Raw genomic sequence first — 18549 nt, forward strand, 5'->3', positions numbered from 1 at the left:
GCACACATAGAACAGTCGCTAGCTCAGCAAGCACCTTCTGCATGCAAATAGCCATGTGCGGCCACCATATGAGCCGCATACTACCAGCTACGTGTGGCAAACTAAAGCCACTGCACGTTTAGCCTGAGTCATTTCACCACATGCAGTGAACGCCCATTGTATACTTTTTACATACGCCCAGCTTCAGCCACGTGCAGCAATTTACACATGTGCATTTACACTTTCTAAGCCACCTGCGGCCCGCATGTGCTTTAACATGGAGACTTAGATACTGCTTAGGCTTGTGTTGCATGAAGCCCATATTAACCCATCCCTGGGAGGTGTCACCAGTCATAGCTGCATGACCATTGTCTGCTTGTGAGTCACGTGTAAGCAACACGCTGATCACTAATCCGAGCTCTCTTTGCAGCATTTGAACTGCTCCGGACACCGGACCGGAGAGTGCGCAAGCAGGAGGCCAGCACTCACAACCAGAGCCAAGTGCCTTTCTGGTTACCTTGTATTGTGTGTGAATGCAGTGTGAGTTGTATGCAGTTGGGCAAGTGTATATTCTCATACAGTACAGTTGTTAAGCTTACCCTGTGTCCCCCTACCTATCCATCTCCCCTCGCCTAGCCCTCAATTCCTGTTACCCTCTGCACCTGAACCTATCCAACCATCGTTTTCCTAACCCTCTTTCCCTGCTGGAGTCTCGGAGGCTTGTGTAAGCTTAGTCTTGCAAGCACCAAGACTGCGTGGGGGTGGTTGGTTTGTGCCACTCCTGCGCCTGGAAGCTGAAGCTGTGACACCACCTTGATATGATAAAATATAATCAACCCACATAGTTTAGCGCAGGGCGCAAGCAACATTGCTATTTCTGCGCTAAATGCGCCATTGCATGTATTAGGCCCAAATTGCAAAACGAGGGAGATCTCCAGCCATGCCCGGGCTCCCACGAGGGACAGCCCATACCCCCAACCGCCACAACGCCTATTCATTGTCCTAACAGTGTTGCAAAGATGTGTATTTTACTCAAGAGGAATGTGCCCTACAAGGCCGCGATCAGAGACTGTAGACTAGTGTGCATGTTATCTCACATTGGCCAAAGCATGACCTGGCCCATCCCCATGCGACCATGAGTTCTAGCCCATATAACTGACTGAGACCGAGACCCCAGAATTCCATGGCACCAGGTGCTCTCTGACCAACAACCCTAAAAGTAACAAGTCCTGGATGTTTAAAGAGTATGGACATTGTATGTCTTTGAAATACAATCAGGTGATTTGTACTGCGAGGTGCTGGGAGGGAGAGTCAGATGGGCCGGAAGGGAGTGAGTGAAATGTGTCTGTGGAGGTCAGTTTGCCCCAGAACCTCCTTTGAGCCAGAACTAAAATCGGTCAGATGCACAGTATAATGACAAAGTAGAATTGTGATAGGAGTGTAGTTAATTTGTTCTTTGACCTTCGACGTGAGAAGAAGAGGATCAATGCAGCACCCACGTGATGGAAGACGGACAAACTGGGCTAGGACCAATAATCTGGCATCTCTTATGGGGCAGGCGGATCATGTATAGGCGCACACCAACCAGCTGCACGGGTTTCTACTGTATATGTTGCGTCATAAGTGACAATGCTTTTCTTAATAAGAATCTACTTGTACTACTTTTCTGGAGAACATTCTCGGCAGCAGAATCCTTTGCTGTTGCGCTCATCTGTGAATGAGATTAAAACATTATCCTTACAAGATCGACTTGGGACTTTCTTCACTAGCGGGTTGTATACTCTCTGGTGTGAGCGTTCAGGGACTTGCCTTCCCTACATTGCCGAGGCATTGGAATTTAGTACTGAAATGGAGGATTGTATAGTAGATAATTCACTCAAGATGTTTCCCATTCCTTTGTTTAGTGAAGTTAATTCCATTGAGGAAGAAGAAGAATTATGTTCACTCATCTTATAATTAATGAAAAGTAATAATCCCCCTTGTTAAATGCGAGCATTCACAGAGAAAATCAATATAAGTGATATTTAAGTAACAGTATCACTTAAGAATTTTAAATGTCAGTAGTGAGCAGGCCACATTATCAAATTGCAGCTACGCTCTCGCGTATGAGTGAATGCTGCAGTTTTTTCCAGGAAGCGCAGAAGCTTTCCTGTCAGTCAAACGTGAATCTTACCAAGAAATTAGTCAGTCTGGTTAGCCTCCACCATCACCACAAATTGCTGAAGAAAACAAAATCCGAACGGTGCTATTTATTATTAACACACGAGAAATCAGTAGACTGCAACCATCGTTATCATTCTCTGCAGGTCCCCACATCTACAAAATTAACACCGGAGGAGGCGCTGCTTTATATAAACCAGGTAATGAGTTACTCTCACAATTAACGAATGTGAAGGTCATAAAATGAATAAAGTTAGTGCTCAATCAGGTGGATCCGAGGGCTTACACGTCTATCTTTCTTGGACACAAGCCATGCCCCCTAGCTGAATATTCTTAATAGGCCTGCTGCATGGAGAGATTAGGTTCCATCCCCTTTACAAGAACAACACTGCATAGCATGAAGGAAAGGCATTGGCTATAGGTGTACAGATGGAAAAATGTAATTGCATTTCTACTAAAACCTGAAAATCTAGAACTTGCGCAGCATCACATCATAATACTGCTATTAGTAATTGTATGATTGCATTGAACATTTGGGAGGATGGAGTCCGAACTGGGCTATCAAAATGAATTGAAAGTATAAATTGTAATGAACAGATACATTTAAATTATTGGTCATTAATATTAGCGCAAATACATTCGATCGTATAAATTAGGCATGCTCTAGATCACGTAACAAGACTGTTGTTTCAGGGCATCACTCAAAATATAATTGGGCTTTCCTAATACTTCTGTGTACACAGATCATGTGTCTAAGTCACTGAAACTCACCAACCAAGAGAAGAGTCCTGCAGACTTGTTCTGGGAGGAAATCTGGCCTTCGTAGGGGCCAAACATGTGTCCTTTAGGAATGACTTTGTTCAAACATCGTACATCACAATCACCGCTAGGATCCTTGACTATCTCAAGCCCATCTGGCACCGTCATTGCTGCCCGCCCTAGCACTCCAAAAGGTACAGGCGTGTCGGAAACCAATACCGGGGGGCCATGATTCGGGCACTCATCCACAAAGTACTGCTGGCATGACTCGCAGACTGTAAAAGGGTGACAGGTGAACATGGTGTCAAATCCAGCAAGCAGATTAATGATTAGTGTAGTTATACAGAAGCAACACTCTACTACATGCATAACTGCATTTTGACAAGGTGTCAAATCTTTCCAAGATGCGACCTAGATGCCATGCTTGTAACGTTAACATTACTACATATCCAAGTAGGTACCACAGTTAACAATGGTGGTATTTCTTTACGTATGTACATTTATTTTGGTGGGATTTTTAACAGCGCTTATAGAACGTGGGACTTTTATAACAACCAAAAAAAAGAAGATCGTACGGATTATAGGACATAGTAATCGTTAAGAAATAAGGAGCAGTATATGGGGCTAACCAGTTTTTGTTAAACAAAATGTTTTTAAAGTTATGAAAGAAACAGTTAAATATGCCAAACGAACAAGCAAGGTCTACTGAAAAAACAATGAAATGTCATGGATCCATCCCATTACCTTTTGAACAGTGAAAAACGAGATTTCAACCCTGAGATGTCTTTGTTCATCATCAGCCTATATTTTGCTATAGTATTTGAGGTTGTTTAGGGAAGATCATGACTTTCCATAAACACCACACAATTGTCCCCACTATACAAATAGCACACCATTTGACAATTTGAAGCCCTGCATTTGAAGCTTTAAGTTGAAATAAATATTGAAACAAGCATGAATGGTGGTTCAGAGAGAGATTTAAATATCTTGTGTGAATTTCACAATTGTTCAAAGTCTCCATGTACCTGTATACAATGGCATGTCAAAATCATGACATCACTTAATTGCATTTTTAGACTGTTATCATAGTTCCAAATAGCAAATAAACACTTATTAAAAGCACTAACAACCCAGTTTGACTGCCTTGAATTGCAGTTTAAGAAACGGGAACAACAACGTGCCTTATGAACAAGACGAATACTCCAGTGACATTTCTGCAATTGTCATATTAGCATCTGAAATAACTAATGCAACCCTTTTAGGAGATTTGAGGAACGATAAGGGATGGCTAGATTTTGCAGGGCTGAGGGAGAACACGAACATACATGAGGGCCAATACACAGGACTATATTATATACAATTAAAGATAGTCGGCCAGCCGTCACAGATGAGATTCTTGGATGTGAAGATATGGAAACGCTCATAAACATCTCGGACGGTGGGCACACTATTTCGAGAATCTACGAAGTATTGATAGATAGATTGTTCCTCAAGAGCATAATTGAAATGCAAGGGTAGGTGGGAGGAAGACTTGGGGAGAACGTTTGAAGAGAATGAATGGAAACAGATCGCTTTATATCACAAAAAAAATGTCTAGGAATGCCAGGTTACAGCGAATACAATTGTACATTACACAAAGGGCATATCTCACACCTGCAGCTATGGCAAAATTTAAAGGAGCCAAGAGTCAGGTGTGTCCTAGATGTAAAGAAGAGAATGCAGGATTGAGTCGTATGTTTTGGGGTTGTCGAGTGATTCATGTCTTCAGGGGGAGAGTGGTGAGTAAAAGTAGCTCGAGGGGGCATCTCTTTGGATATCTAATCCCCCTAGGCCTGCATGTTGGGCCCGTTTATGAGAAATGCTAAACAGAAAACCATGGCAAAGATGAAGGACCTCATTTATATACTAGCGAAACGTAGCATAGCAATGCAATGGAAAGCCGCCACAGAGCCCAGCATTGATAGATGGTGGGAGGATACAAGGAAGTGGAATCGTAAGTGGCTGTTGGGCTGCAGCCGCCTGATACTCTGCCTCTGCCTTCCTTTCTCTGCCCATGGACAAGTGCCGTCTGAAAGAGGAAGCTTGATACTGTGCGCAACACGACGCTGTTTGGATTGCCTCTTTGGACTCCCTTCAAGTAATTGGATTACTGACTTTGTGTTCAATTTGATATTGTATTCCCCAGAACTCATTGAACCGCAGCTAATTGGATTGTTTATACACGCTCCACTCTGATGACTCACAGAGCGTAACTGTTTTGCTTTTTTTCTTTTCTTTTCTTTCTTTACAGTCTCCTCCGCCCCCCAGGTCCCGCTCCCACCACCTGCCTTTCGCGCCACTGGTCAGATTCCACTTCCTATAACTACCTTGATGCACGCGCATCGGAAGTGGAATCGTAAGTGGCTGTTGGGCTGTTAGGCTGGGGGGCTGGTTGGGCGTGATTGAATCTCTTTAAAGTTACTTTTTCAAGTAATGGTCAATGGTTACGTAGTGGGCGCAAGCTCACTAACACTGCTTCGATAAAAGTCGATTGTTGTTTACCTACTGATTTACCCATTATGGAGCCTACCGAGTACTCCATCCATCGCCCCGATTGGTGCCAGCTCCTGCACTCAGGATATGGCAAATGCAAGTAGTGTTGATCTTGCAACTCGGGAACCCAGCGATGTTAAAACCAACACCCTCCATGCTTTGGGGACGATTGATGACCCCATGCCATTGTCTGCTCTCCCTACCCCTTCCGAAACTGTTCCAACTCAGAAGGGCTCCGGCGACTCACAAATTAAGCCGCCGGGCTCCCTTTCTTGTCTTGAGTCTCAACCTAGAGACACTGGGCTATCAATTCCACCCCAAGAATACTCATCTCCTACAGTCGCGTCAAATCCAATTGGACTGTATAACTACTTGTCCAAACAATGCCTGCTTTGGGCTCTCTAACCATCAAAGAGGCCAATTCTATTTCACCAAGAGGATGGATGGATGGATGATAGTGCCAACATGGAAGATAGCCTTGTGAGAGATGCAATTAAAAAAAAATTGGAATAGAATGCTTTAATCACCATCTTGCTGATTTCTCAATTCTTCCCCCTGCAATAAAATCAGAATTGGGCAGACGCATTAGACTGTATCATGAACCCTCCACGCCTGTTACACAAAGAAAATATAGCGTTGAAAATGTATTTCTTTTCAACAATGCGCCAAATTACTCATATTCTGTTCCCACCCGCTACACTGCCCTAAGAGATGAGTGCAAAATTGGGAATATTTTTACCCCCAGTCTACCCTCTATGATGACTCTCCCTGTGCAACATAATAGTTCTCCCATTTCTGAAAAGTCAGATCGGGTTGTATTACCGATGACATGGATGCATCGAAAGCTCTGCCCTCTAGTGATCTTCCGTTCAATCCTGAGGCTTTTCCAATTATCACTCGGATTTTGAATTTGCTAGATAAGGGTCACGAACAAATGCATGAAGAGGTTAGATATCTCCAAATACAAACCACTGAATTGACTGCTAAGCTAAGTAAAATAGAAGGGCTGCTCTTCACTTGTAATGCTATTCCTACTCTAACCCAGAACCAAGAGACGATATTGCCATCTATCAATAAATCTACTCAGACAAAAACTTTTGCGGAGGCTGTTTCAGATAGTCCGAAATTCATGCCACAGGATCCAATAGTCCCTGATTTAACGCTCCCGCAATTGGTAGCTCTTAATGTGGCAAATATTGCGGAATTGTTAATCGTGATTAAAGAGATCCACAGTAAATCCATGGCTTTATCTGTCCCAAACAATGTTGATGTTCCTTCCCTTCATGATCCTCCTAAAACCTTATCTCAAGACAGCCCCTCGGCTCTCACAGACTTAATTGATTTATCTGATGGTGATATTGAGCTGAAAACATCCGGCGATGAGCCTGTTGTTGCCAGTTGTTCTAGTGCGACTCCTTTGGTTGTTCTTACTAGAAAACAAAAAAGAGCACTGGCTAGAGTGGAAAAACGCAAGGCAATAGATAAAAGGTTGAAGCAAAAAACAGACAAAAAGTCCAAAAAATCAAGCCTCTCTTAAACTTGATCGACATAACTCGAATATCACAGAGATATGTAATTTATCTGGTGGTGATGGCACCATAGACTTGAACCAACTAAACGCAGAGTCTAAAGCAGTGCTTAATCTCTCTGAACCCCTTACTTTGAATGCCTCTGCATCTGACTGTAGACCTAAAAAACCTTTTTTGAAATCTGGCAAAGAGGAGCAAAAGCATTCACTTAAAAAAAAGCAAGCGGTGCTGGATATTCCCAAAGAAGTATCTTCTACCCTTTTGCCATTCGTTCACGATGCCATGCATGTTCCCAAACAATCGGTGCTATCCAAGTTTTACCCTATGCTGGCTCTAAAGAAAACTGACAGAGTGATACTTGGCCTGTGTAATGATGATTCTTCCAAAGACCCAGCAAAATTTCAAAAACAAAAGGCAAAAGGGATCAAATCTACACCTATTTCTATCTTCGCTAATAAAGCGGTAACTCAAGATAAAACGGTAGAAAAGTCACAGGTTGTAATTCCGGTTCAGGAGTTAGTTAACGACTGCCCTTGCACCGTCCCTCCAGCGATCAACTGCATTTCTCCTCAAAAAATTCCTTATGATGCAGTTGCAGTCAATTCGGCCGCTGAGCTTAAATCAGCAGTTTTAATGGCATGGGAAAGTGTTACAGAGCATCATGGTAAAGCAAGGTTAAATCAATTTTACTTCATTACCACATTGCAAGAGATTCCTGCCCTGAGAACCATTAGATCAAATGATATAGATTGGGTTAAACTCGCATCTGTTAATAATAACAAAATGATCTGTACATATAACTCCTCTCTTATCATAAAACTAATTTGGGAACAAAAGGAAGATCTGATTACTATTGGGTTAGTACCCACGTTATTTCATTCTATTGATGACGCTTAAGCATATGTTAATACCCCCATCCCCATGGTCCAGAACCCTCTCAGCCAGAATGCTCAAGGAGGGCCTTCAAGAATTGACGATAATACTCTAAAACAACTGTTGGCCTTTGTGTCCGCACCGAAGGGCATCCAATTGATGGACTCATCCCCTGCTCTACCAGATCTGCAAGCCGGTCCGTTAGGGCACTCTTAGCTCTGATGAGCTAACTATTGTCACATGGAACTCCTGTGGACTAAACAACTTCAGAACTTCTGTCCCCAGCCGGATGTTGTATTTCTACAGGAGACCATGTGCCAGTTACCCTTCACTATTGAGGTTTTTATTTGTACATACTCAGGAGGCTAGGCATGGTCTGCTGGGACGACCTTCGGGTGGTTTGGCCATCCTGATAAATACTGTATGCAAATGTGTTTCCAAGTTGATTAGTCAATCTCATGGATTCTTGGCTGTTGAACTTATCCCAGATGAAAATCCTGCTACTGTTGTCCTGTTGATATGCATTTATTGGAATAGGTTGTCCTCCACTCTTAATTCTATTTTAGATGAAGTGAATTTTGTATTAGAATCTGCCATTGCAGCCAATCCCTTGGTTAAAATAATTGTTGGAGGCGACTTTAATGCCTTTTGTTATGATGCTCTGCAATGTTCCAAAGTTTTGACACTATCTCATTCCGCTCTTTCTATAAGAAACGGGCAAATATGTTTAGATTTCTTCCCGGAATAGGATATCCAATCACCCCCTTCTATTCTGAAGCCTTGCAACTACACTTGGCACAGGGGCAAGTATAAATCGTTGATTGACTTTTTCTTTACATCCTCTTGTTTATATCCATACATTGCTCCCGTCACTATTCTTAATCCGGATATAGGGGACCACATGATTATTAAATTGGTTTTAGGTCTACCATTTGCCCGTTTCTCTGCAAATCCATGTTTAATCCTACTTGAACCCGATAGGCAGCTTCTGTCTGTTCGTTGGAGCTTCAAATGCTGTTAAAGAATTTTGAAAAAGATTGCTGCTGACCGTAAAATTGTCACTTGCTTAGATGGAAGTTTTCTTCCACTGTCAAAAATTGAAGCTAATAACATGAGTCGCATTCAGTCTCACTTAACCAAACTGGCCCTAGAAAATCAGTTTGTAGTTTCCCTGATTCCGAGCCATGCACATTCATACAATACCACACTTGCCAACTTAAAGAAAAAAAACATATAATTAAAGAGATATTAAGATTTGAACCCTTTTCCAAATCAACCCTAATACAAGTAAGGTAAACCAAGCAGACTTACAAAAACCAAATCAAAAGGTTGAAAACTTCTCTGTACATTGCTGACAATCAAAAAATATTTGATCACTTGCTAAAGCATGGCAGTAGACAAGTATGGTCGTCTTTGCGCTCCATAAAATCAGACCAGACGCCTGATATGAAATCTGTAATTCCTGCAGATGTCTGGATGAGCTATATTAAGCAGAAATTTCAGATGCCGGTTTACTTTGCCTTTCTTAAAGGTAACCAACCTAAAATAGCACCTAGTATGCTTGCGAGATGGTCCATTTGTGACATCATTGATGCCATTGGAAAATTAAAAAACAAAGGCGCCTGGCCCTGATGGGCTACCTCCATGCGTCTACAAATCTGATCCTTCCTTTTGGGCACATCTTTTGAAGATTCGATTCGATCTGATTCTCCAGACAGGTACCATTCCACCTTCTTGTTGCTCGGCCCATATCATCCCTATTTATAAGAAAGGCCCTCATGATCTCCCAAGTAATTATCGCCCAATAGCTCTCACTGATGCTTCTTCTAAGATCTTCTCGTTATTGCTTCTACGGGAGCTACAAGTCTTCATTGATCAACATGCTCTCTTGTCTGTCTATCAGGTGGGCTTTCGCAAACACATTGGTTGTCCACTCAATGCCACTATCTTAGCACATCTCCAAGCACAGACATCTAACTCTCACATGGGGCCAGTGTATATGGCTAGCTTGGATCTGACAGCCGCTTTTGATAGTGTGATTCGTGAAATTCTTTGGGCCAAAATGTTACATCTGGGCATCTCCTACACTCTGGTCGCTCTGATTGCTCTTTTACATCAACATACCACATATCGCATAGGTCTTAATCTTAATGGTGCGCTTACCAATGCCATTACTACTGAAATAGGAGTCAAGCAGGGCTGTAACATGGCGGCTGTCCTTTTTAATCTTTATTTGCAAGGTATAGACATGCTTTGGAAAGATCAAGTTGTTTTCCCCGCTAAATTGGAGCCCATCAAGTTGGACTGGATTGGTTTCGCAGACTATCTGTTATTTTTCAACCAAACACATTTTGGTGTGCAAAAAAAACTCGATCTGTTTGATGAATTTGCATCGGCGAACAACCTTACGGTTAATCCTGCGAAATCATTCATACTAACTTTCGCTCGTGGACGATGCAAGGTGAATAAATACTCATGGTCCCTACATGAGATTGCTCTCACTCATTCGTCTACAATTCGCTATTTAGGATGTCCTCTGACCGACACGTACTCCATATGCATGTGGAAAACCGTTCTTAACAATAAAATTAAAATGCTTTCCTCTCAAATGAAAATCATTTATCATAAATACTGTTTATTTTCATTATTGCCCCTTACTCAATTCTACTTACTAAAAGTAGAACCAATACTTTTATATTCCCTTGACATATGTTCCTATGATATTGACGCTTTCATAGATGTACTCCAGGGTAGACTGTGGAAGACTGTATTGGGCTTAGCCCAATCCATCCTGAATGTCATCATATGTCATGAAATTAACTTACTTCCGTTGTCTGCAAAAAGAAACTGGAGAAATATAAAAAAACGACATAAAAATGATTGGCCCACCCAAAAATACTTTATATGTTGAGCTCAACAAAATTTTAGACAATCCTTGTATTCGCTTGTTGAAAAAAACATCCGATAAACTGAAGTCTATTCTTGAATCAATCAATGAAACCCCTAAGACTATGGCTATGCTCCTTCCTGCACAGAAGAAAAAATATGAAATATTCCATTGGTGTATCATGTCTGACGCGATAGGTACCTACTCTTCATACTCGGAATATAATACGTTTCGCAGGAAATGGGGTGATCGACCAAATTACTTAATCCAATTCCCCTCTTTTGTGGGAAGAAAAAGATTCCTTCGCTTTTGATTAAATCAGCTACCCACGCTTTCAAAAACCAAAAATTGTAATCTATCGAATGGAACTATTGGTTCCGATTGTTGTCGCTTCCGCGCCTCTGTTGAGGCAAAAGAAACACAAACATTTATTAATTCACTGCTCACATAAGTTTTTGTAAAGGTTTTCTTTTGCAAATAAACCAAATACGAATAAAAAAAATATAATAATTTAAAAAAGTAAGTGGTCAATGCCAGAAACGGGGGTGTGGGAAAAAGCGCTGGGGGTACAAAGACAAGAATTTGGAATGGGCATTCTCCAATGGATTGCATTGACTGTGACAATGTTTGATCAACAGGAAACAGATGATTCCACCAAAGGCACACAAGAAGAAGTTGGGAACAGTGTGGAAGAATGAATAAATGTTAGGGAACAAACAAGCAAGGGGGGAGGTGTTGGGGAATTAAAAGGGAACAGTATGAAGCAATTGTGAATCACATGATTATGTAATCGCTGCTTTGGTTATTGTTGGTTGTGGTTATGAAAACATTTATAAAAACTTTTTAAAAAAAGAAGAATCCTTGTGCAATCCCCAAATGACTTGAGCCTGGTTGTTTACTAATAGTTTTAGCTGCAAGGGAAAGAAGAGTTGTATCCCTCGCAGAGGAGTATTTTGTGACTTCTTGACATGCACATGGGCAAAACAGCCACCTCCTTGACCGCAGAGCACAACAAACTCACATTAAGAGGACAGGCGACAGCTATTGCATGGCGCCTCATGGCGCAGTTTTGCATGTGCACTTTTGCAGTATGAATATTTGCACAAAGAACCCTCAGTTGATTGTGACAGATTTAATTTGTCTAGGGGGCTTTATGAATCAAAGGAATGCAAATTGGATAGCCGCAGCGAGCAGCAACACCATTGGTGCCTTCAAACACCATTTTTGTATAGGTGCTTTATAAATACCAATAAATGCATTACAGTTCTAGATTTCATTCCAATTGCACGCTTCAGCAATTTTAACCAAGTACTAACTTACACCAGAAATCCACCTGCTGAATGTTCTTGGTCATAAATGCCTCCTCCTTGGCCTTCAGATGTTCCGGTTCCAGAGCAGTGGACAGAGGAGATGCCGCCATGGAACTAGAGTAAAGTACATACACAGAATTTAGATTAAAGAAACCTTGATAAAGTGTAGAAAAAAATGAAATCTTTCTCAAAACATATACAATAAGTAAGGAGAATCACAAAAAAGCCAAGCTGCCCTACCCACAAGCCACATGTGTCACTATGTTTTCCCATATGCTTAAAATAGTTACTTTGGATTGGCATGGCCCACACACCCAGTCGTCATCCCTCCAGAACTGGCAGGAGGTGCCATTTAACAGAAAAATATGAAACTTGTCAAAAGCACTTTCACAAGGGCTCTCTCTGAAGCTGCGTGAATATCGAGTCCAGTTTTACCTTTCCCTGGACTTAACCCACTACTCTCCAGGAGTCTCTGTCATTCCTAAAGTGTTGCTGAGTAAGGCATCTTGTTACAGTTGTCTGTGCAACTTGGGAGTCACTGTAAACCAAGGATGTGTGGCTGCTATCCAATGTACAACCTGGAGTAGGTATATTGGGACAGTGCAGAGCCTCTCTACATAGCAAGCAAAATTGTACACTTTAGGGACAGGAGAGGATGCTGCCCAGTGCACCGACTATTTGGGGGAGAATGTTAGATCCGGGTGCCCCTGAGACAATACTAGGTCTTCCCAAGCACAAGGAAATCACAAAGATCAACTACCCACCAGCCTGGTGTTTTAAGGCGCAGAAATGAAAAGGAATAAAGGACCACCAGGAAAAGGATCTTACCTTCCCCTGGATTTCAAATGTCAGTTCATCCAGATTTCCAGTTTGTTTAATGAAGAAGACATTTCCCTTGAGTGTCCTTCCAACACACAGTTCTTTTGAATATTCAGTTTCTCACTCTCGGGATCTCAATTATCCTTAAACGGGTATGGTTCTTCCCTTTTCATTGATTGTCACTATTCCACAATTGCAAAGTTTTGTTTTTTTACCCACTGAGCTTTCCCAATCTTGTTCCTACCTCTGGTGTACTTTCCTACCAGGGTACTCGCAGCTTTATTACTTCTCTTGATCCATTGATTTCTATTATCTTTCAAAGGGACATGGTGTAAAGACTGGTAGGGGGTGTCTGTACTTCCGCTCTCTATATGGTAGAGGAGAGGCACAGAAGACCCCAGCCAAGATTCTCTATTACGGTAGCAATGGACGAGCAATCAAGGCCTAGCTTCTCAGGAGGTGATGCAGGCTGGTTCTTAAGTACAGTGTAGTCCCTGAACCCCCAAAAAGGAATGTCCACACACTGTATTACTGAAAACACAGTCTTTATATAATTAATATTCAAAGGTATGTACACGATCACAATAACGCACTTTGTACTCGGAAATCAACAACGATAAATATATACAATTCTAAAGTGGTACCACCAATGTTATCAAATCTCATTAAAGTGCATCAACTGTACGGTTAAAATGTCACACAGATCAATAACGAGGACACCAGCAATAGAGATAGGAAGGAACGTAAGATGGTTGAAACAATAGGCAGAATGCTGGCCCCATTACCTAGACACAGTTGTGTGTGGAGATTCCCCCACCTGGGCAACCTGTAAATAAAGATATATAGCACAAGCCCAGTCCATATATTTTTCAATAGTCTATTTCCTCCTATTAAGGTTTTACCCCCCCAATGTACCTGCTAGAGTAGAGTTCTCCGAAGATGCGTCGACCAATCCTTCTTGAGTGACTCCCTTTAAAGCAGGAGCCACGGATCGTCGAGAGGCGTCGAGGAACTCAGCGTTCGGTGTCGGGGAATCGACGGCCCTTCTTGAGTGCTCTCCCTTTAAGGCAGGAGTCACGGGTCGTCGAACGTCCGACGGAGAACAGGTTGAACTACAGCGGTGAAGTGGCAGCTTAGTTCCTAGCGATGCTCGTCGACGACGGAGCGTTGGCTTCCTGCAAGGAAGTGGCGTGCGGGGCACCACGGTGACGATAGTTCTGGACCGCAAAGAGAGGATGAAGAACTGTGGCACAGCAAGGGCGTCGAGTCGTCGGCATCTCTGTGGTCTTTAGGTGGCGGGAAACCCACCGGCGGATGCTCCTCGGCACGTCGACGGTCGGGCCTTCTCCAACGGGATAAAGCGGGCAACGATGCAGACGAGAGCGTCCGATGATCAAATGAAGTTCTTAGGCAAACGGGAGCATGGCAGCTCCGGTCGGCGACGGCGGTCGTCGACAGTGACGGACAACAGTCCGGGTGGTTCTCTTTGAGATTCCGCAGCAGTCCCCATCTCGGGTCGGCAGCCTGTCGAAGATCTGTCTAGCAGGGAGCTTGGGCAAAGATCAGCTGGGGCACGATGGTCCCTGGTAGCTCGGGAAGAGGGCGCCTTACCGGGTCCTCTCTGGGTCAGTCCTTGGAGACACAGCAGCTTTCAGATTGTGAAGGAGAGCAACAGCACTTCTTCTCGTCCAGCGGGGCTTCAAGGTCAAGCTTCAGTTACTCCAGTTACTACTCGTAGTGGACTTCAGCTTCTGAACACGATTCCTAGCAGTGAGAGGTCCCCAGATATACTGTTGATCTCCCATTCATTCCGCTGGGTCACACTCAAGCATCCAATCACGACTAAGGGCATTCATGCAGGCAGGCAGCCAATCAGGCACACGAGGTATTCAGGCCATTCACTTCTCTCCAGACACTCACAACAAGTTATGTGTATTGGGACAAGTACCGAGCCATTCAACACTCAAAAACTGCATTCATACCGGTTTCGGGCAGGGCTGTCTCAGTCATTGTGTCAACCACCAGATACTAGACATCCACAACACAGAATGCATATTCGTCACACACTCTATTCACCCGGGTCCCACCCACAGGAGGTACCCACTACATACATCGTCGGGAAGGCTCCAGCTAGTCTGGCCGGGCCTTCACAACAACACCATATATGGCACTTCCATCCAACAGCCAATCAGGGGAAGGGACAGAGTCAGGGCTTCCCAGGACTTTGGGAAAACAAGGTAATAGGTAATAGAAAGCAAGAGGCCACAGGGGCCATTTTGTTTTCCATCAGGAATCAACTGATCCCAATGGCAGGGCCGGGGTATCCCAAAATGGAGGATACTCCGCGCACCTGTCAAATTCAGCATGGAGCTGCCACCAGCCCATACCCTGCTCTGCGGGCCACCACAGGTGCCCAAAAACATACACTAGGGGCACAGGGTTGTACCCCCACCCATGGGTGCCATAAGGGTATCCCACGGGTCTGTTCACCAAATCAAAAGAGAGAGCTGCACCGCCAGGAGTCCCACATGAGCTCCTGTGCGGAAAACACGACAGAACACACGATAAAAAGCAGTAAAGGACAAGGATACGGAGGCCCTGTCCCTCCGATGCATTTCCAGCATCACACATGGTTCTTCCATTTTTGTTTTGATGATTACTGTTTTACAATTACAATGAGGGGTTTTGACCCCTGATCTTTCTCAATGCTTTTCCTACCATGGGTGTACTCTCCTCCCAGGGTATTACCACTTTGTTGTTATCCTTAAAAGGGGTATGTTTCTTCCCTTTTGTATTGGTGATCACTGTTCGACAATTTCAGAGCAGGTGTTTTACCCCTGAGTTTTCTCACATCTCATCTTACCCCTGGTTTACTCTCCTGCCAGAGTATTACACTTTCTTGGGTGTAAATCCCTGACTCACTGTTATGTTATGTTATGCGATTGCTTATTACGCGCCGGTAGCCCGCAGGCATCAGGGCGCGGGAACCAAGAAAAGTCAAAAACACAACGTTCTCCTCATTGAATTAGATTGAGATCCTGGGGAGGAAGACTAATTACTCATTGAAACAAAGAGGTTTTAAGCTGTTTCCTAAAACTCTGATAGTTTACTTCTAACCGTAAGGTCATCGGCAGCTTGTTCCAGAGGTCTACTGCTTTAACTGGGACGGATTTACCTTGCCTAGATAGGCTCTTGGCAGTGGGAAAATTTAGGGTGCCCCTGTCGGCTGATCTTAGGCATCTTCCAGGTGAGTAAAAGAAAAGTGTTTTTTAAAATAGCTGGGGGCCTCTCCATAAAGGCATCTATGAATTATTGTCATGGCCTTGAACTTGACTCTATCCTCCACTCTTAACCAATGTAGTTCTCTTCTCCATGTTGACACATGTTCTCTATTTTTTAAATTCTTGACTATCTGAACTGCGTCATTTTGTATGACTTGGCACTTTCGAATTTCTCTTTTTGTGGCTCTTAACAAGAGAGCATTGCCATAGTCAAGCCGCGACAGGATAATGGCTCTAGCAATTATTGCAGCATTGATTTCATTAATGAAGGGTCTTATTGCTCTAAAAAGATGTAGGTAGTAGGCGTTATTTTTCTGCAAGTAACCTACCTGTGCCTTCGAGCCCACCGAAGCTTCCACCATCATCCCGAGAGTTTTGACATGCGACTATCACCTTATATTATTTGTTCCCCAGCTTGCATCTAGCCTGTCGAGTACCAAATATCAACAGTTCCGTTTTGGTATTGTTTAAACACATCCAATGATGTTGAATCCAGTGATCTATGATGTGATAGACCTCTGAAATTTTCGCACTGTCAATGGTGTAATCGCCTGTGAGTTCAAAAACGAGCTGCGTATCGTCAGCGTAGTTCGTGAAGAATACGCCAATCTGTCCTAATGTGCACTGTTTGCCTGGGTCACTATCCTGCCAGGACTTTTCTGTTCTCCATTCACTCTCTCTTGCATCCAGGAAATAATGCTTTTCAAGTACTGGGTCACTGACACTTTCTTAATAATGTTCTTATTCGATTTTTGTTCCTTGAATTAGGCTCTCTCGCGCAGTCAACGATACGCGCTTTTTACCAACGGCTTTGCCGCTCCTCGCATACTTCCATCTTCGCTGCTCTCGGCGCACTGACAGAGTGTGTCCCGCTAGCCACTCGGTTCCCGCTTTGCCTTCCTCTGCTAGTGGCGGCTCCTGTGGCAATAGTGAAGCAAACTTCTCTCCGCTCTGTCTCTCTGCACGCCATTCCCGTCAGCCTCTGTGCTGCCTCCTGCCGTCTGCTCACCTCCGTGTTCTGACTAGCATCAGAACAAGTCAGATTCAGCTGCATTCTCTCCCGCTGTCTCTTGCACTGTTCAGCGGTGTCAGTTTTAAACCTCCAAGTATTGGCATTTTCCAAAGACTACAACGCAGAGTTGGTTTACCGCTTCTGGTTATCCTCATTACTCCATCCCTGTTCCTCGTCTCAGTACTATAAAGGGGGTTTGGGGTAAATAAGCTTGTGGGCTATGAAAACCTGGGAATTCTCCATCTATATTACAATAAACCATTAAGCCATAAAGGAAAGTTGTAAAGGCCCATGGGTGTCACTAAGAATTATATCTGAAGAATTATTTTTATCCAGTATTTTCCTGTCTCCCTGGAGTTTGTTCCCCCCCTGTACTTGGTCCTCCCGCAGATAGCCAACCCCAGGGTCAGAGTCAGGTAGCTGCTGCCTTTCCCTGGCCACATAAGAGAAGCTTCCCTCCAGGGAGTGACGATGTTGCTAGATTTGCAACAGTGTGGCATTTTAGGTGGCAGGATTTTAACAAAGTGTTAATGTGGTGTGATAAAGTCAGGTCAGTGTCCATTGTGCAGCCCAGGTTTTTGACAGTGGAGGATGCAGTGGGTGGGGGCCTTAGGGAGGGAGGCCAGGGCATGGCTTTCACATAAAGAGGGATGTCTTTCCAGAGATCATGATCTCTGTTTTCCCTGGGTTAAGCAGGGGGTGGTTAGCCGTGATCCAGAGGTCAATGTCTGTGAGGCTAGGTCTGGGTGGTGGTGGAGACACCTTAGGGATTCCAAAGATGATTTGTATGTCATTCGTGTAGTTGTAGCAGGTGAGGTGTGAGCTAATAAGTGCAGGGAGAGGGCTCAGGCAGAGCTTGAAGAGTGGGGATAGGCAAGCACTTTAGGGGACTCTGTTATTGACGGGTCAAGCGGAGGAAGTGAAAGGAGGGAGGAAGGTAATTTGGAGGCTGTTTGCAAGGAATGAGGAGACCCACTTTAGTGGCGAGTCCCTAATGCCAAGGGAGTGGAGCCTGTCACTGAAGATGCTGTGGTTGATGGCGTCGAAAGACTCTGAGAGGTCAAGCAGTATGAGTGCAGGACAGGCCTTTGTATATGCATTTTCTTTTAAGGTCCTCATATATGGAGGCTAGGGATGATTGAGTTCCATGAAGGGGTCGGTCTGAAGCTGGGCTGTGCCGGGTCAAGGAGGTGGTTGCTTTCTATGAATTTACTGAGCTGGGAGTAGGCTGTGCAGTCAGTGAGTTTGGCTAGGAAATGGGTGTTAGAGATTGGTCTGTAGTTTGTGGGCCTGAGGGGGTCAAGCAAAGGTTTTTCAGGAGGGATTTGATGTGGTACGTTTTGAAAGCTGTGGGACAGATGCCTGAGATGAGGGAGGAATTAAAGATGGATGTAGCGATGCTGCCTGC

General features: G+C 43.8%; 1 protein-coding gene across 7 annotated transcripts in view; it reads right to left on the minus strand.

Moving 5' to 3' along the window:
• PRDM11 (PR/SET domain 11) overlaps positions 1-18549 on the minus strand; it is an 804858-nt gene that overhangs the window by 537972 nt on the left and 248337 nt on the right. For 6 of the 7 annotated variants that reach the window (XM_069623301.1, XM_069623303.1, XM_069623298.1 and 3 more), the window contains 2 exons: positions 12040-12143; positions 2911-3173 (listed from right to left, as the gene is read on the minus strand). In XM_069623301.1, the coding sequence (XP_069479402.1) occupies positions 2911-3173; positions 12040-12143 (367 nt within the window). Of the gene's footprint in view, positions 1-2910; positions 3174-12039; positions 12144-18549 lie in introns of those variants that run through there. The other variant, XM_069623304.1, reaches the window with a different exon arrangement.

The sequence above is a fragment of the Ambystoma mexicanum genome, chromosome 11, assembly GCF_040938575.1.
Source record: "Ambystoma mexicanum isolate Mex_15411 chromosome 11, UKY_AmexF1_1, whole genome shotgun sequence".
In the NCBI taxonomy this organism is placed as follows: Eukaryota; Metazoa; Chordata; class Amphibia; order Caudata; family Ambystomatidae; genus Ambystoma; species Ambystoma mexicanum.